The 20,349-nt window shown below is 41.4% G+C and overlaps 1 protein-coding gene across 1 annotated transcript; it reads right to left on the bottom strand.

Annotated features, from left to right (window-relative positions):
* Positions 1-157: 157 nt before the first annotated feature.
* Positions 158-13,189, bottom strand: rps7 (ribosomal protein S7). The gene is made up of 7 exons (XM_048531604.2): positions 13,160-13,189; positions 12,405-12,488; positions 11,767-11,838; positions 9,212-9,355; positions 9,054-9,118; positions 2,748-2,898; positions 158-275 (listed from the first exon to the last, which is right to left on the bottom strand). Exons 2-7 carry the CDS (start codon positions 12,477-12,479, stop codon positions 198-200), a joined length of 585 nt encoding a protein of 194 aa, XP_048387561.1. The 5' UTR covers positions 12,480-12,488; positions 13,160-13,189; the 3' UTR covers positions 158-197.
* Between the last annotated feature and the right edge of the window lie 7,160 nt (positions 13,190-20,349).

Below are 20,349 nucleotides of genomic sequence, written 5' to 3'. Positions count from 1 at the left end.
TTTAACTGCAGCAGCACAATCACTTTAGTTACATGAAGATGGAAGTGTTCCTACGATTTAAAGTAAAGCCAGATGCAACAATGAACTGAAATTGATTCAATTAAGGAGAGAAACCAAACACCTCTGCAATATTAAGGCACACAAGCACAACCACAAAGGCAGTATTGATTTTTTTTATTCAGGCCATTCTTTACAATTTACAGTTGGAACTCCGGGAATTCATATACAACATCCTTGCCAGTTAGTTTCTTGTAGACAGCTGAAAATGTATCCACCTGGGGAGGGAAAAACAGAATGTCAGATTCCAAACCAACAAGTTAGTGAAAAACAAACATAATAACAAGAATTGTTCTGAATGAATTTCCTCCAGAAACCTTTTCTCATGTCCCAGTACACAATAACTGCAGTACTTACAAAAAGATACTCTCAGTAACATTGCGATATGCCCTTTAGGGAATGAAAAGCCAGAGAATTCTAGTTGGCACTTTGAGGACTTGCTACATGTTGTTGGTTAGCTTACTACAGCTAGTCGTTCCCCAGCTTGGTCTGGGAACGGAGGGTGGTAGTTCAAGGACACAGCCAAGGTAACTTAAAAGGAGGCAGTAACATCTTCCAGATCAAGTCAACTGAAGCATACTTGTTCATAAAACTAGAGAAAGACAAGTCCACAATACTTTAGCCATTGACAAATCAGCCAATTTAACTTACAAACAGCCGGAGATTGGACACATCCTAACATTATAGCACTCACAGATGATGGATCAACCAACATACTAACCAGGCTCTTCTCTCAAATTTGCCAGGTTGAACTTAGTTAAATGGGGCATACATTAGCAAACTGGCTCAAAAATCCAGCAGAGCACATCCCAAGAAATGAGGAATTACACACTTCTTATTGTGTGTACAGAACAGCTGTTAAGGATTCTGCAGCCAAATTAAGCATTTCCAAACATTTGCCTAACTTGGCCCAAGTAGTTGGATTCAACCACCAGGAACACCATGATATCTAACCGTGTCATCACAAAAGGAAGGGTGGCACAGTGGTTAGCACTGCAGCCCGAACAGCACCAGGGACCTGGGTTCGATTCCAGCCTGAGGTGACTGTCACTGTGGAGTTTGCACATTCTCCATGTCTGTGTGGGTTTCCTCCAGGTGCTCCGGTTTCCTCCCACAGTACAAAGATGTGCAGGCTAGGTGGATTGGCCATGCTAAATTGCCCATAGTGTTCAAGGGGTGTGTGGGTTATAGGGAGATGGGTCTGGGTGGGATGCATCAATGGGCGATGTGGGCTTGTTGGGCCGAAGGGCCTGTTTCCACAACTGTAGGGAATCTAATCTAATTTAAAGGTACTTCATCTGGGGTCTTGTGGTGCAGTGGTAGGGATACCAGGGTGATAGGGATTCCAAACACTAAGGCTGGAAGAAATAAGTTGAGGGCCTGAAGCCATTGAGGAATCTGAAATCACCACGATGTCTCATTAACAGCCAAATGTATATCACAAGCATAGGACTGGCTGCTGAGCAGGACTTGATACAAGTAATGACAATGGCATGGGTTTTTTTTGGGAGGGGACTGCAGTATGGGAGCACAGGCTCGTGGTTGGAAGCCAACACAAAGATCAAATATGAAACATAATACACAGAGGTGGAGTGTGACATTGTTAGGTCTGAATCAAACAAAAAGAAGCTATACAAAGTCAGTAGGCTAGGCAAAGTTTGTGGCTTTGGTCTTCTGAAATGCAAGTGAAGAAAATGTTTTATTCATTCATTCACAGAATGCGGATGTTACAGCATTTATTGCCTATCACTAATTTTAAGATTTAACCACATTACTGTGGACCTGGAGTCACATGCAGGCTTCGCAAGGCAAGAATGACAGTTTCCCTCTTTAAAAGGGCATTAGTGCACCAGATACAAACGTGGTTTATGGAATGCACCATTCAGCAATGGTTTCATGGTCACCATTAAAAAGAAAAGAAAAATCTAGAATTAAGAGTCTAATGGATTCAAATTCCAACAGCTGTCATGACAGATTCAAACTCAGGTCCCAAGAACATTACCCGGAACTCTGAATTACAGTCTAGTGACAACACCACTAGGCCACACCTCCCCTAAAAAGTTAACATTTCAACTCGTGATGCTTCTTCAGAAGTTCTAAAGAATCAGTCAACTCAAAACATCGACAGCTTGCTGTCCACAGATGCTGCCAGATCTCGAGTTTCTCCAGCTATTTGTTTTCTTTTCAGATTTCCAACATCCTCTTTGTTTTATTTATTAAAATTTATGAACCATTTACCATTCAATGACATGCAACAGGTATCTCTCAAATTGTACAGTACATACTAACTATAAAAACCTGAGGAGTTTACATCATTCACCTCCTTTTTAGAGGATTAGTTTCAGGGGCATTCAGGATTGCATCCAACAGCTGGCACAAAATACCCAATAGTGGGAAAAGGCCATTCCATCATTGTACTCAACACTCCAGAAAACACATAGCACACAACTGTTCAGAGAATCCAACCCTTGCTTATCTATATTTAAAATTTGCAAATTAAACATTAAGTTTCAATAAGCATAGGTTCAACAGTAATAAAAGCAGAATTGCATGCACTAAATATTAATTAGGGGATCACCGGAAATTAAGTCAAAACTTGAGAATATTCCTAATAAATAATGGAAATAAGGAATTATACAAATGCACCTTAAGATGGTGTATCTGCATTACTGGTTTGAAATGAAACTCACTTTGTGTTCTACATTGTTCTGTTGTGCCTTGTCCAAATGTACTTTGATTAGCCTTGTACCATCCAGTTTCACACGAATTCTCTTGCCCACAATTTCACTGGGGAAAACCAAGTCTTCCAGAATGGCATCATGTACTGCAGTCAATGTACGGCTGAAAGTGAATATTTGTAATTAAACAAACAGTCAGTCAATTTGAGGACTGAAGACTTCAATTTAAACTAACACGCATACGAAAAATTTGACAAGGAAAAAACTAAAACATTAAAGTTTAATATTACGTTAATTTTGACAGTTCTATACCAATAAATGCTAAAACCATCATCATGTATCTTAAATTTCAGATAAATTGCTATGAGGTTCATTAAGCTTAGACTTATTCTGCTTCAAATAACTCCAAGTTTTCGCCAAATGTTTCTGGTCTGCAACTTCTAAACTTCTCTCACCAAGATAACATTTTTAAAATAAAAAGAGGTAGTTATTGTAAACATCCCTGAACATTCCTCCACCTCCAACCAAAAAAAATCCAAAATCTACAGTATGAAAAAAAACTCAAAACACTACTCTTTACATTAGAGATAACAAGGTGTAGAGCTGGATGAACACAGCAGGCCAAGCAGCAGAGGAGCAGGAAAGCTGACTTTTTGGGCCTAGACCCTTCAGAAAGATCTTCTTCATTTCTGAAGGAGGGGCTAGGCCCAAAACGTCAGCTTTCCTGCTCCTCCGATGCTGCTTGGCCTGCTGTGTTCATCCAGCTCTACACCCTGTTATCTCAGATTCTCAGGTTCCTATCATCTCGGAGACACTCTTTACACTAGTTGCTTATAAACTCTCTCAATCTAAAGAAAAACCAGGAAATTTCCAAACAAACAGTCTTGATAGAAGTCAACAAAGCAAAAGAAACATGTACAAGTTTACAATTAAACACATTCAGATACAGAAAATTTATACCACTAGATCAAAGTTTGAGAATTCAAAGACAAACAAATAATATTACAATATTTACAAATCACAAACCTTGCATCATAGTAATGAAATTAAATGTATGAACACTTTTCTGGAGACTGTGCATTGTGGAAAGCCAACAGCTGACTATCCCCAATCAAAAGATGAAGGAATAAGTCAGGTAAAATGAAGTTTAAAAATAAGCTTTCATAACAAGTTTATTACAAGAGTGACAAATAATTTGCACAGCTACAGAATGGCAAGCCAGCAAGGACAACTGGAGTGTGCATCCTGGGGTGTGTGAAATCATGGTTGTACCACTTGTGCCAGACAAACATCTGTGGTAAGTGTCAAGGGTTACACAGCTTAAGCTTTGGGTTTCAAAACTTGAGCAATGGCTGTAGTTACTGTTTTATGTAGATAGAAGACATAGGAACATAGAGTGGGGTGGGGGCAAAACACACATAGGGTCATATAGGAATACAACACAGAAGCAGGTCCAAGCTGACCATGGTGCCCTCTCAGCTAGTTGCAACTGCCCGTATTCGGTCCATATCCCTCTAAACACCTCCCTTTTTTTTTTAAAGATGTTGCTACTGTACTTGCCTCAACCAGTTTCTCTGGCAGCTCATTACATATATGCACCACTGTATGAAGAAGTTGCCTCTCAGCTCATTCTTAACTCTGTCCTCTCTCCCTTTAAACCTACCCTTCCAGTCTTCAATTCCCCATGCCAAGGAAAAAGATTATGTGCATTCATCCTATCTATGCCCCTCATGATTTTATATACCTCAATAAGGTCACCCCTCATTCAACTACATTCCAAGGAATAAAGGTTTATCCTGGCAACCTCTCCCTATAACTCAAGCCTACTAGTGCTGGCAACATTGTTCTAAGTCTTCTTTGCACATTTTCCAGTTTAACTATGCCTTTCTTGTAACAGGACGACCAAAACTATACACATGTGCAGCCTCACCAACAACTTATACAACTGTAACATAACATCCCAACTCCTACACTCAATGCCTCAACCCATGAAGTCCATCATGTTAAAATTCTTCTTCACCACCCTGCCTACCTATGACATCACTTTCAAAAAAACTATGTTCTGTTCCACAACATTCATGACCTTACCATTCACTGCAGAAGTCCTACCTTAGTTTGACTTTCCAAAGTGCAACACGTCACACTGAACTGCATTTGCCAATCCTCAGACCACTTCCCCATCTGAACAAGATCCCTCAAATTTTTGATAACCTTCACTATCAACTATACTTCCTAACTGTGTATCAGCAAACTTTACGAATCATGCCTCGTAAATCCACATCCAGTCATTTATGTAAATAACAAATACCAAAGGTCGTAGGCACCAACCCGTGTGGCACACCACTATCACAAGCCTCCAGTCCAAGAACAACCTTCAACCATCAAGCTAATTTTGAATCCAATCAGCTTGCTCTCCCTGGAACTCTCATAACTTGTGACTAGTCTGCTATTCAGGTCCATACAGACAACATCCACTGCCCTACGCTCATCTAACTTCTTGGTTACCTCTTCAACAAACTCAAAAGATTTGTCAGATGTGGCCTCCCATGCACAAACCCATGTTGACTATCCCTAATCAGATCTTGACTGTCCAAATGCTGGTTGATCCTGTCCCTCAGAATCCTCTCCAATAACTAGTTTACCACTGACGTCAGGCTCACTGGTCTGTCGTTTCCTGGCTTGGCTTAGCTACCTTTTTTAAACAATAGAAAAACATTTGCCACCCTCTAGTCTCTTGAACTTCACTAGAGGCTAAAGATGAAGCAAAAATCTTTGCAAGGTCCTCTGAAATTTCTTCCCTAGCCTCCCATATCATCCAAGGATGAACTTGATCAGGCTCAGGGGGATTCATCCACCTTAATGCACTTTAAGGCTGCAAACGCCTCTTGTCTGGTAATATGCACGTGGTCCAAAACATCCCCACTTGTTTCCCTTATTCCCTCATTATTTGCTGAGGTGAGAATTATGAATTCTGAGGAGAAATGTTCATTAAAATTCTCCACCTCATGTGGCTCCACAAAGACGGCCTTGCTGGTCTTTAAAGGGGACCTATTCTCTCCCGAGACCCTTTTACTCTTCATATAGCAACAGAACCTCTTGGGGTTATCTTTAACCTTCTCTGCTAGATCCATCTCTTACCCTCTTTTTTGCTCTTCTCATTCCCTAAGTATGCTCCTACACTTTTTAGTCATCTAGGGATTCACTTGAGCCTGACAGCTTAAACCCAACGTATGTCTTCTTTCTTCCAGAAGAGAGCTTCAACAACCCTTGTCAGCCATGGATCCCTAAACCTACAGGCTTTTTCTTTGACCCTAATAGAGGAATACTGTTCCTGTACTCTTGATATCATACTTTTAAAAGTACCCCCATTTGCCAGTCGTTTGTTTTCCTTCAAACAGACTCACTCAAGCTACCTCTGCTACAGCCTGCCTAATGGCCCCAAAATTGGCCGCGGACCAGTTCAGCATCTTATCCTGTGGACCTGTCCTTTTTTTCCCTGTAACTTGCCAAGCAGTATGTCATTCTGGAAACTAGTGATGATAACAGTTCCTCAGTAGAGTGCAGCCACTAACCTGTCCACAGTGTCAGGGCTGTCTAAGCTGTTTCAGCATATGGGAGTAAAGGATTGGATAGAAGGGTGTTTTGTAGTCAGGGCTCAAACACACACTTCTACAGTATAAAAATCCGACTCTAGGTTCAAAGGTCATGGATGATGTTGAGTGGCAGTAGAATGTCCTTCTCAGGGAGTAGGAAATCCCAGAAGTCATGGCCCAGATTGACAAGGGCATAGTTAGGATCAGGAACGAGTTATGACAGCAGAGTTCAGGCAGTTAGGGAGGAAATTACAAAGCACAACTTAAGGAGCAGTAAATGCAGGATTATTCCCAATGTCACACGCTAGTTAGTACAACAGTGGAGAACTGACTGGGACTGGAGAATTGGTGTAGAAGGGAGGGCAAGCACCACATTTAAGACATAGGGACATGGACAAACTGGGCGAGTTACATTTTAAGAGGACTGGGACTGATATTTTTGCAGGGAGATTTACTACTAGGGTTGGTTTAAATTAGCTTGTCAAGGGCCAGGAACCGGAGGGGTAACCCAAATTGGAAGGGAGTAAAGTTGAAGAAAAGCTGTAAGGGAGTCAAAGCAAGTTTCAAGTATGCTACGAAAGCCAAATGCTAGCAACAAGATAAAAATAACAGCACTCCACCTGAACGCACGCAACATTTGCAACAAGGAAGATGGTGTAACGGTATAAGTACAGGTAGATGGTTACAATACAGTTACCTTTATAGAAACATGGCTACATGTTCACCACAAATGGGAACAGAATATTCATTAATATTCTGCATTTAGAAGAGAACAAGTGGGGAAGAAAACGACAAGCAAAATACTTGAGGCTGGAAAGCTGAACAAACAATAGAAAGTATTGGAAAAATTCAGTAGCATTTGTGGAAAGAGAAGCAGGCAACACCGAGTGCAGTATGACCCTTTGAAGAAAGGAAAAGGAATTGTACTGATAGTACTACATGGGATCAGTATATTCATAAGGAAGGACCTCAGATCAGAAAGAAGAACTTGCAGAATCTGTTCAGATGGAATTAAAACACTAAGAGGCAGCATAAATTGTTAATTAACAGCCACACTGTAGTGGTAATATGAGCAGTGAAACAAAATTAGGAGGAGCAAAGCATGAAGCACTTATTCCAGTTATCATGGGTGACTTTAATCTGTATATTGACTGGATACAGAAGTGCACTAGACTTGTGACAACAAGATTCTGGAGTACCTTAGGAATGGTTTTCCAGAGCAGCAACTTCAAAAGCTAGGGGTCAGGCTATTTTAGATCTAGTATTATGTAATGAAAACTGCAAATTAATAATTTGTTCTAAAATAACCTTTAGGGATGAATGACCACAATGTGATAAAATTTTACATTACATTACATTTGAAAGGGAGTTAGTTTATTCTGCAGCAAGGGTGTTAAGTCTGACCAAGGGAAATGATTAAAGAATGAGGCACAACTTCGCTAAACTAGATCAGGAAAGTACATTAGAAAGATTGACTGTACATAGGAAATGGGCAAACTTTAAAATGGCAGGAAACAGCAATAAATCTGATGATTGCAAAGTTAACAGATAACAGCTAAGGGAACCAAGAAACGGAAAAGGAAAGGATGCATAGAATACAAGTTCAATCTAGCAACAAAACAAAATGGACTATAAAAGGGGTATGTATAAAGAGAATGCTTAGCTAAGACAAATGTGGGCTAATTGGAAGGAGAATTAAGAGAAATTAAAATAGGGAACAGAGAAACAAGAGCTAGATGATTAGGAAGATGACTGAGGAAGATACAAAAAAAAAAATCTGAAAAATAAGATTAACTCACCAAGTAGAATGAGGACTTCAAAGAAGTCCGTATTAGTACAAAGGTTGTTCTGGAGAAATTAATGGGAGTCAAGTTGATAAGCTCCTAAGACCTGATGATCTACCTTACAGTGTTGAAGGTGACTACAGACATGGTCAACAATTGGTGTTCTTCTTCCAAAATTTAGATTCTGGAATGATTTCTTGCAAAATTTTTAATTAACATTTTAAAATATCAGGTTAACCTCTTGCTGGATGCAACTTGTGCCTTCTCTGACAACAGGTACAAAACATTTGCTTAAGGTCAGCCATTTCCTTATGCCCATAATAACTGCTACTTTTGCCTCTACTTCCAAGGAATCAATGTTTATTTTAGCTACCCTTCCTTTCATATTTGGGAAAGCTCTCAGTCTACAATTACATTCCAGCTAATTGCTTTAATGTCCCACATTTTTTGATCCATATTTAGTTTTTGGTGTCCCTTCGCTGTTTTCCAAAACACTCCCTAATGTCAACCCGCTAATAATCTTTATATTTTAACTTTAAAAATTCACTACACAACTTGACTATAACTTTGTGTTCTGCCCATTGTTTGTTTTGTCTTTCAAACAAGTCTTTAACTAGTCCCACTTTCACAAGCCAAATCATTGCTTCAAACTAAACTTCTACATTTAGACAAAAAAAGTGAAGTGTTAGATCTAAAACGCAAAACCATAGCCACATGTTCCACAATACCAATTTTACAACTCCTTAGGAAGTCAGTGCCCAAATTCAACCCATTTGATTACATCCACCCGGACATGCTTCTCAGGAAAACAAACTGCACTTGTGTTTTACCCAGCTTTCCAAATCAGATTTCCCCACCATCTATCATGTTATAACAAGTGATGTACCAAACATCATTTCTGCTGAACTGCTCAGTGTTTTATTAAAAAAAAAGATATTTACCTTCTGGGACGCTTCTGTTTGTTCTTGTTTCTACTTTTCCTAGTTGGCTTTGGCAAAATTCTCCTCTGTAAAGAAAAATATTTTAATAAGTTCACACAGGAAAAGTTAGAACGGTACTACAGGCTGAACTTTACAACAAGTTCAAAATTTGACATTACCTGTGCAATGAAGACAACGTGTTTACCACTAAACTTTTTTTCAAGCTCTCGCACTAGCCGTACTTGGATCTTCTGAAAAGACTTCAGTTGGGGTACTGGCACGAAGATAATGATTGCTTTTCTGCCACTGCCAACTTCAATTTCCTAGTTAAAAAGAAACATTAAAAAGCAAAGCGGTAAAAACAAAGGTACCAACCCCTTTTAAGCAAATCATTCACGATCAAAATATTTTCCTAGAAGTGCATAGTCTGTTTTAAAAAATACGCTAAATGGAACTCTTTCTAAAGAAAAAACTAATACAACCAAGTTTACATTAAAAAAAGCAATGCACAATTTCATTTTTTGAGTTTGGATCAGGTGGCTGAAACATTGACATTATCTTTTCTGGATATAACTTCTTGTAGATTCAAGCTCCTCTTCATTGATCAGAGTAAAATTACATTTTAGCAACTATATTTCGAAGGCCTTTATTTTCTATCACTCACGGTCCTTTTTTTTAAAAAAAAGGGTGGATGCTGGGAAGGTGTTTTCATTAGACAAGGAGACAAGGACCCGTGGGCACAGCCTTAGAATTATAGGGGGTCAATTTAGAATGGAAAACGAGACATTTCTGTGGTCGACCTGTGGAATTCACTGCCATGGAGCACAGTGGAGGCCGGAACATTAAATGTCTTCAAGGCAAAGATTGATAAATTCTTGATCTCGCAAGGAATTAAGGGCTACGGAGAGAATGCAGGTAAATGGAGTTGAAATGCCCATCAGCCATGATTAAATGGTGTAGTGGACTCGATGGGCTGAATGGCCTTACTTCCACTCCTATGTTTGTTTTATGGTTCTGGAGCTCAGATTCCCTACAGTGTGCAAACAGGCCCTTTGACCCAACAAGTCCACACCAACTCTCACAGCATCCCACCCAGACCCACTGCCATAATCTACACATTCCTAAACACTTGGGGCAATTTAGCATGGCCAATCCACCTAGCCTGCACATCTTTGGACAGCAGGAGGAAACTGGAGCACCCGGAGGAAACCCACACAGACATGGGAAGAATGTGCAAACTCCACACAGACAGATGTCAGACAGTGGATTCGAACCCAGGTCTCTGCTGCCACAAGGCAGCAGTGCTATCCACTGAGCCACTGTGCTGCCCAAAATCAGACACCCTAGATGGGATTTGAACCCACAATCCCTGACTTTGGAGGCCAGTGCCTTATCCAGCAGGCACACTGACAGGTGGACAAAACATAGCATCAAGAGATTTTCTTAATGTTCAAGCTTCAGTTTTCTATTTAGAGCCTCTGAAGAAGGGTCGAGGCCCGAAACGTCACTTTTTGTGCTCCCGAGATGCTGCTTGGCCTGCTGTGTTCATCCAGCTTCACATTTTATTATCTTGGATTCTCCAGCATCTGCAGTTCCCACTATCTCTGATCACACTGTATTCTTTGCTCTGGTCCTATTATCTGAATGCCATTTGTATGGTCTGATCTGTTTGTACTGCATGCAAAACAAACCTTTTCACTGGACTTGGGTACATAAGATTGTAATGAATCAAATTGGATCCCAGGACAAATCTATCGCCAAAGTCACTAACTTAACCGTTGGTACTAAACACAAACACCAAATCCACAAAGAATGTGAGAATATTTGTTTATTTCGAGATAGTCATCCAAGATCGTTGCTGGCTTAAAAAAAATTCTCTCAATCGTACTGCATGTTTCATACAGACCAATTTTGCTGACTTGGACAAATGTGGCATTATTTCTAATTTGATTTTTAACATCATTTTAATGACCTGGCTCATTTCTCTTGAATTTTGTTTAGCATCCCCTTAAAACGTATTGATGATAAAGTAGTTGAAATGTATAACAATTTTAACATCCACCCAGTCTTACGAGTACCTCTACGACAATCTGTAACTTACAATAGCAGCACTATTAACTCTTATTTACAGGCATCTCAGTGGTCTAAACCTCAACCCCAACAAAATCCTGTACCCAAGTGTTCATTTAATCAGTCAGCATTAAACTTTCCAACCTCATTTGGCTATTAGAGGGCAAACAACTGGAGAACCACAAACCCATAAGGAACAGTCATGTCCAGGAAGATGAACAAAAGCAAGGGGAAAAGATGTGAATCATTACCAATAAATTTAATTCACCTTTTGCAGTTTTAGTACAATTATAATCAGTTACCAATCCCATATAAAAAGTAATAAAGGAGAGGGATAGCAAAGATGTAATTCACTGATTAGGTTTCCACATCTGGATTTTGAAGTCTTGAAATAACTGTATATGAATATTATATTCTCCTTTCCCCTTTTACATAAAAAAGACAGGTGCCATGTATATTAAACAAATTGCCAGAGGAAGTGATGAGGTAAGTACAATATATATTTGGGCAAGTATATGAATAGGTAAGGTTTTGAGGGATATAGGCCAAAAGCAAGTAAACGGGACTTTAGTTTAGGAAACATGTTCAGCACAGACATGTTGGATTGAAGGGTCTGTTTCCACACTTATATGACTATGACTTTGTTTTAGAAGAAAAAACTCACTTTAGCAGCTGTAATGTGCAGCTCTCGTAACTGAGCCTTCAGGTCAGAATTCATTTCTAACTCCAGAAGAGCCTAAAATAAAAAAGTGAAATACTATTAAAGACATTTGCAGTTAGCAAAACACAGTCTTGACTGTAAAGTCTAAAAGAAACTTACAACTGTACAGCCATGCAGACCAAAAGGCTGCCAACTATCAGCTGATTTGGAGCAAAGATGGCAGAGAAGAGATTTAATAGGAAGTGTGCAACATTAACAGGCTTATGTAATGTCAAGAAAAATCTATTTCCATCAGCTGATGCCACAAGATCTTAGGAGACACACATTTAACATTTTGAGCACCAAACACAGGGAGGATTCGAGAAAATTCTTACAGGAGTCATAATGTCTTGGAAGTGGGAACACAAAAATAATCATTTCAACAGAAGATCAGAGATACACTTGAAGGGTAACTTGGATAAAGGGCACAAACTCTATCCACGGCTATGGGCTGAATGACTATTGCACAGTTTAAACTATGAACTCTCATTTGTACTGCAAATGATTCAGTGCTTGTCTGAGTTAAGTAATTCAAATGTTAATTTTGGTTTAACATCTAGCAAAGGCGTTCAAGAGATCTTGCAAATAACGCAGAGACTTACCTGGGAAATGCCAGACTCGAACTCGTCTGGCTTTTCGCCATTCGGCTTCACGATTTTGGCGCTGCTGCTAAACATGGCCTGTCTCTGATGAGGAACAGAGGGGCGAAAAAAATCAGTTTCAATGATTAAGGGGCACTTACAGACCAGAAGCAAGAAACTCAGAGCGCAAAACCGATCGGGGACGCAGGGGAGAAGGGAAATCAAACTGAAGGCCCGCCGAACCACGTTAGCAGAAGGGAGGTCCACGTCCCGAATATCAGGCGACAAAGGGCAAGGGTCTGGAGGTAGGGAGTGGGACCGCAGGCTGGAACGTGGGCCCGGGGAATGGAGAGTCGCGCGCTCGACCTGCCCTCGCGGGTAGGATGAAACACGGGCCCGGGGATTGGGGACCGCGCGCCTGGCCTGCCCTCGAGGGTAGGATGGAACGTGGTCCCGGGGAATGCGGACCGCGCGCCTAGCCTGGCCTCCGGGGCAGAATGAAACGTGGGTCCGGGGAAATCGCGGCCCGTCTCGCGCACGCTCAGTCCGGCCGCCGAGAAACCACCGGCCTCCATCTTTCTCTCTTCCCCTCACTGGGCCGCGCCGGTGTGTCATTAAACCCCACCTCGGCTCCTGCCATCCGGCCGCACGAGCGCTCGCATCTGAGCCATCTCACGGCCACCAGCCGCTCGCCACGTCTCGCCCGCCCATATCGAGCGGATCGGCAGCGTTATTCGAGACGAGGAACGGGGAGCACGAACGCGCCCATTACTGACCTGAGAGAGCGGCCGAGAAAGAGAGAGGGAGGGGGCATGAAGCCTCGCGAGACTTTGTCTGCAGCCGGACGCCCCGCCCCTTCCGTCGAGTGAGGGAAGATGTTTGGGACTCAATGCCTGTTTTTGCACTGTTACCATGGTAACCGGGTACCCACTGCTGACCTTTTGCATCACTTCATCCGGAGTGCGCAGGAGAAGAAATACAATGTTATTCACTTACTGTCCAGGGTCCAGGCTGATTCTGTCTTCTTCTACCACTAAACAAGTCACACTGACACCACACCAACTCGCACACAGTGAATTATAGAGTTGTACAGCATCAAAACAGACCCTTCTGTCCAACTTGTCCATGCCAACCTGGTATAAGTCCCCGAGGAAGGGTCACTGGACCCGAAACGTAAACTCTGATTTTTTTCCTTCACGCTGCTGCCAGACCTATTGAACCTTTTCAGCAACTTCTGTTTTTGTTCCTGATTTACAGCGTCCACCCACTCTTTTGGTTTTTGATCTAGTTCCATTTGGTAGCATTCGGCCCATATCCCTCTAAACCCTTCCTATTCAAGTACCCATCCACATATCTTTTAAATACTGTGACTGTACCAGGCTCCACCACTTCCTCTAGCAGCTTATTACATTAACGCACTACACTCTGTGTAAAAAAATTGCCCCTTAGGTCCCTTGTAAATCTTTCCCCCTCACCTTAAACCAATGCCTTCTAATTTTGGACTCCCCTACCCTGGGAAAAAGAACTTGTCTATTCACTCTATCCATGCCGCTCATGATTTAATAAAGCTTTGTAAAGTCACCTCTCAACCTCCAATGCTCCAGGGAGAACAGCCTCATCCTATTCAGCCTCTCCCTGTCACTCAGAAGGTCCAACCCTGGCAACATCTTTGTAAACTTTTCCGGAATTCTTTCAAATTTACCAACATGTTTCCAATAGTAAGGAGACTAGAATTGCACACAGTATCCCAAAAGTGGCCTAACCAATGACCTGTACAACCACAACATGACATTCTCAACTCCTATGGGACACACACACACACACACACACACACACACCTGGAATACAGATTTTGGTCTCTCTCTCTCTCTCTCTCTCTATGCTGTTTCTCAATAAATTATCAGAAAATTGCTAGAAATTATCGATTGCCTATATTAAGTAACTGATCACGCACCCTCTAAAATCAAAAATTGTTGTCATGGCCAAGGTAGTTCTCAGAATTCATGGTTTAGTTGGCTTTAAGTTTGGGAAGCATCAAAGTCGCAGTTTGGATTGTAGTTGAATGCGTGTTGAGTAATTCTTAAGTAACCCAATAGCTTTTGCATTTGCTAAGCAACAGTTGCTAGGATGTTTGATTGTGAAAACTGGCATTTGGAGCAAATGATGTATTAGGAATTTTGGAAGATTGCAATGGAGATTAGGATTCTATTTTTGACAGACTTTCTAGTCTATCAAAGGAGGTTCAGAAGGGCAACACTAAAATAAAAAAAGGGAATAAACTGGCATACAGTTTCCATGTATGCACCTTGCAAATAAATAGAAAATATATGGAGTTTGGGGAACAAATTACAAATTTATAAAAGGAAACTGACAATTTATACATTAAATTAAGGAAATAGCAGAGTGTACTGCTACATGCTACAGAATTAAAACAGACAGAGAAAATATTAGAACAAGACAATGAATTACAAGCAGAGAATTTGAGATTGAAAGAGGAAATATACGATGCAAGGGATGATGTGAGAGAATAATTTTGACAAAAAAAGCATTGTCTCCCCAAAGGAATACAAGCCAGAGAAACAAGATCTTTGCACTCTGCCACTCTTGTGCAGTGATGCAAAACCTATGTTTGCAGTTACAAGAGCCATGGTGGAAACTGACCAAGAGGAGGATGAATTTGAAATTGGATAACAAATTGAGGTAATCCAGCGATAGAGATTTTCAGGTTGAGTTTGCAGATGTTCTCCTTAGTGTTGTGAGCACATTATGAAAACTGGATCGAAGCATACTGGGTTAAAAAAATAAAAAATTATAGCTTCATATGAAAGGAGTATTTGAGGTGTTGCACATTCATAAGGTATCTGGTGAATGGGCAAGTGCTGCATTTCTCCCTTTTATATGAAATTGTCAGGGGAAGAACAACAGATTTGGGGGTTTCTAGAAGAGGAATTATGAGAGCAGAAATGGTTAAACAGTGTGCACATGTTCTAAGTGGCAGAAGGTGATTTGTCAAATCCAAAAGCTAATGAGTGAAAGATAATGCCAATTATCACCTTTGACAAGGCTATGGGCCAAGTCCTGGAAAATGGGATTAGAATAGTTTGGTGCTGTTTTGACTGTTGTAGACTTGAAGGACTGGAGGGCCTTTTTCTGTAGTGATGACATCTATGACTCATTTACAGTTCTGAGAGGAACAAAGCATGAGGTCAGACAAATCAGAAATGGTATGAATTTGATGGAAAATCTTGTCAGACATGGCATGGTGTAGGAATATCTGCACAGCAGATAAAAAGAATCAGTTTTGGAAGATCTCGCTTGGGCTGTAGTATTATCAGCAAATGTACAGGGAGAGAAACTGGGAGAAAGTTCTCTAGATTAGAGCTTGAACCAGATCCAGTACTGGTAGCAGTGTAATGGAAAAATGGGGGACCTAATAGACATGGAACAGGGAGTGTTCAACATATTCTATGATCTTACGTACAGAGTTCGGGCTCATGCATGTCAGTAATAGTTGGCTGTTTCTATTCCATTCAGAAGTTTGTCCTGAGTCATCTCGTTGAACTGCTGCAGTCCACTTGGTGTCAATACACCTACAATACTGTTAGGAAGTGAGTCCCAGGATTTTGACCCAGTGACACTGAATGAACAGTGATATATTACCAATTTGGGATGGTGACTGTCTTGGAGGTAAACTTACAAGTGGTGATCAATAAACTTTTACACTCCGCAAAGTAAGTGGTATTGTGTAGTCACTGGCATTCATGGTGGCATCAACAATATATTTATGTAAAATATAGATAACAAAGTGTAGAGCTGGATGAACACAGCAGGCCAGGCAGCATCAGAGGAGCAGGAAAGTTAACGTTTCAGATCTGGACCCTTCTTCAGAAAAAGGCTAAACAGGGTGATAGCCAGGCAGGCACTGGGTTCTAGGCTTCAGCGTCAGATTGAATATGTGGTCTTCATATTTGTGTGCCTGTTTATGCAGTGAAAGTTGTCAAAATTTCATCCCTAAGGGCATTGAGGTTCAAACTACAGAATGTGGACTGTGAACTATTCAAGGAGGCAACTCAGCACCACCAAGTGCAACCTCAGAGAGGCAATAAATGCTGGCCAGTCTGCGATGCCCAATTCCCATGATTAAAGTTTCAAATAAGTGCTTGTGGGTGACATTTACTAGAGCAATGACATTAGCTGTCAAACTTCTATACTTGAAAAGAGGTTTGCTGTTTATTGAGAATGATATCTAGACCTTCTATCAACCTGTAGGACAAAAGAGTGTGTAACCTCAGGCTGCACAAACAATGGTGTTACCTTCTCTTGCATTTGCACATGGACTCATACTGAACAACTCGCTGTCAAACTGGTCAAAGAGCAGGGCAAATGCTTAGTTGTGGACAATGAGGCCATAATTTCAAGACTACAGATTGAGAATGTCATCAACCTGGTTTCAAGAACTGGACATGCATTAAACTCCACTGGGAAATAGGGTGCACGTTACCCATAGCTAATTCTTTGCATTTTACATTACTATCTTTGCAATCAGGAGGTATGTTGTCTATAGTCTACTGAAAACCAGTGCTCCTTCTCTGAAGATGATGACACAAAACAGTCAGGTAATTCATTGTCATGTCATTCCACCGCACCCTCTGCCAGAACAGTCAGCCATCTCAGTGGGAATGCATTCCTGATTATGCTTTGGGTTCACAATCTGAAGAATTTTGCAGAAGCCAATGGAGATTATGATGTTTTGAGTTCCTGAGAGTTTCATTGTTTTTATAGTCAGTCTTCCATTGTCCATAAATTTCAGTTTTTATGTATCCGTATCCAATCCAGCACTGAATTCCATAAGCTTCTTTTATAACATCCCATTGGCCTTTCTCGACACTTAATGTTTAAAGTTATTGTTTTCATGCTTGATCTATCCTCTGAACTGATTGTCCCTCCTTATCTCTGCGACATTCTCCAGATTACAAATGCCATGTGCAACTCTAATTCCAGTCTCTTGTGCATCATTCCTTCCTTTCACCTTTTATTTGGCAGTCCTGTCATGCACTGCCTACCCAGCCTACTGTAAATTTCTCCATTAAATTCAGCACTTCCATCTCATCCTCTAAGATTGAATTTAAATCCCAACTCTGAACAAGCTGGTGTTTCCTTTGTAATTGCTTCTTTTTAGCTTGGCATCATATTTTTGAGTAGGCTTTAGGGTAGTAGTATAGAATTTTTTTGCTGATTCAGATGTCGTATGGAACAAGTTATTCCTTGCGTACTTTTCAAGTTTCATAGTTAACACGTGGTGATGCATAAATATTTGCAATGCCCAGACATATTGAGTTTAAGCTTGAGAATGTTTTGTGTTTTCTGCGTGCTACATATAAAAAGATTATCAATAAGCCTTTATGGTTACTGATTACAATTTTTACTAGGACCATAATCATCAGTTGTTACAAAGCTGGGTGGGGTTGCCAGGAAGTAAGTCGACCTTCAACAAATAAATTTAATGTCCATGTTTTAATTTTCAATTAGCTTGCATTGATTTGATTTGATCTGCTCTTAGTACAATCAGTTGCCAACTGGCGATTCATACAGTGTCACATTGATGTCTCGTTCAGCCACAGTTGTTTACATTTAGCCCAGTTTAAATAAATACAACGGCAGCAGGAGAAAAACAACAGGTAGAACTTTAATTGAGTGCAAGTAGAGGTGATTACTGGATGATATGACTTAAGAGATTATATCTGGGCCCAAGTGGGTCATGAAAACCGACAAATGGGTGTAATTTAATAAGACAATGGTTACAAAAGAATTAATGGTGAAGTTGTATTAGGTCCATTCAATATGATGATGTCAAATACAGTCTTTGGGAGGAAAAAAGGAATTATACATGAGTGTTTTCTGGAATGAGATGTATGCTGTGCAGCTCCCAAGAGACCTTAATAATTATGCCTGACCAGTAATGTTAACTGTACTCAACACTTGTTAACTAAGACAAGTACTCTTTAGAGTCACCAATGGTCTGTCACTGATAATTAGATAGGCTCTGAACAGAGTACAGAACACAGGTGACTGGTGGCAATGAACTATGATAAACAACCTTTACCCTGTGTCATGTATGGTAGATACCATGAGGTGTCAAAAGTGGCAATCAGGGTAATACTACAGGTGTAATCAGTGGAAAGTCACCATAAAGGTCAGAGGGGAAAGTTATAAAAGGGACCTAAGGGGCAACTTTTTCATGCAGAGGGTGGTACAAATAAGGAATAAGCTCCCAGAGAAAGTGGTGGAGGTTGGTACAATTACAACAATTAAAAGGCACCTGGATGGGTATACGAATAGGAAGGGTTCAGACAGATGTGGGCCAAAAGTTGGCAAATGCGACTAGATTTACTTAGGACATCTGGTTGGCAAGGACAAGTTGGACCAAAGGGTCAGTTTCCATGGCGTACATCTCTATGACTCAATCCTGAGAAGGCGTGTAGTCAATTGTGTAGGTGTATGAATAGACCTTGAGTCAGCATAATATCAAGCAAGCTGCATATTGGAAAATACTATGGATGCTGGAAAACTGAAATAAAATCACTCAACAGGACACTGGCCACAAAGGCAACTCATTTAAATTAGCAATTTCACAATGTTTAGTATTATTTGATTCAATTCCAGTCAGGTTGTGCTGATGTTATGCCAATAATCCAGGCAACCAATGGTTACGAGGGGCAGTAAAAAGTGTGACCAAAGCCAGATCTCAATGCGAGATAACAAGGTGTAGAGCTGGATGAACACAACAGGCCAAGCGGCATCAGAGGAGCAGGAAAGCTGACATTTCGGATCTGGACCCCTCTTCAGAAGACCGCTTTGTTGAACACCTACACTCGGTTCATGATAAATGACTGCACCTCCCTGTCCCCGCCTCCCTAACCTGTCCTTCCTCAAACAATCCTTCTTCCAAAGCTACAGTGGCCCTATCCCCCACCTCTTCCTCCGCTGCATCAATGATTGTATCGGCGCTGCCTCGTACTCCCACGAGGAGCTCAAAGAGTTCATCCACTCCACTAACACCTTCCACCCGAACCTTAAGTTCAACTGGACCATCTCCGATACCTCTCTCTCCTTCCTGGACCTCTCTATTTCCATCTCTGGCAACCACCTGGAAATCGGTATCCATTTCAAGCCTACAGACTCGCACAGCTACCTAGAGTACACCTCCTCTCACCCAATTTCCTGCAAAAAGGCCATCCCCTATTCCCAATTCCTTCATCTCTGCCGCATTTGGTCCTGAGATGAGACAATACACTCCTGGAAATCCCAGATGTCCATGTTTTTCAAGGACCACAACTTCCCCTCCACAGTGGTCAAAAACGTCCTCGAACATGTCTCTCACATTTCCCACAACTCATTCCTCACACCCCTCCCCGCAATAATAACCAAAACAGAATCCCCCTTGTCCTCACGTACCACCCCACCATCCTCCGACACTTCCATCATCTGCAATCCAACCCCACCTTTTTCCCTCCCCACCCTTACCTGCTTTCCGGAGGGATCACTCTATCCGTGACTCCCTTGTCCGCTCCACACTCCCCTCTAGCCCAACCACTTTACCCTGCAACCACAGGAAGTGCTACACCTGCCCCTACATGACCCCCTCTCAGCCCCATCCCAGGCCCCAAGAAGATTTTCCACATCCAGCAGATGTTCACCCGCACATCTGCTAATGTTGTATACTGTATCTGCTGTTCCCGTTGTGGTCTCCTCTACATTGGGGAAACCGAGCGGAGGCTTGGGCACCACTTTGTGGAACACCTACGCTCGGTTCACAACAAACAACTGCACCTCCCAGTCGCAAACCATTTCAACTCCCCCTCCCATTCCAGGGATGACATGTCCATCCTGGGCCTCCTGCAGTGCCACAATGATGCCACCCAAAGGTTGCAGGAACAGCAACTCATATTCCGCTTGGGAACCCTGC

Source organism: Stegostoma tigrinum, chromosome 4, assembly GCF_030684315.1.
Source record: "Stegostoma tigrinum isolate sSteTig4 chromosome 4, sSteTig4.hap1, whole genome shotgun sequence".
In the NCBI taxonomy this organism is placed as follows: Eukaryota; Metazoa; Chordata; class Chondrichthyes; order Orectolobiformes; family Stegostomatidae; genus Stegostoma; species Stegostoma tigrinum.
This window is presented reverse-complemented; position numbering and strand designations above follow the sequence as displayed.

Bases quoted from the DNA above. Each gene is read 5' to 3' on its own strand.
- rps7 (XM_048531604.2), bottom strand. From the start codon at position 12,479: ATGTTTAGCAGCAGCGCCAAAATCGTGAAGCCGAATGGCGAAAAGCCA. The intron at 9,356-11,766 runs GTGAGTTTTTTC...CTTTTTAACTAG, and splicing joins TGCACATTACAGCTGCTAAA to GAAATTGAAGTTGGCAGTGG. The intron at 2,899-9,053 runs GTAAATATCTTT...ATTCACTTTCAG, and splicing joins AAACAGAAGCGTCCCAGAAG to CCGTACATTGACTGCAGTAC.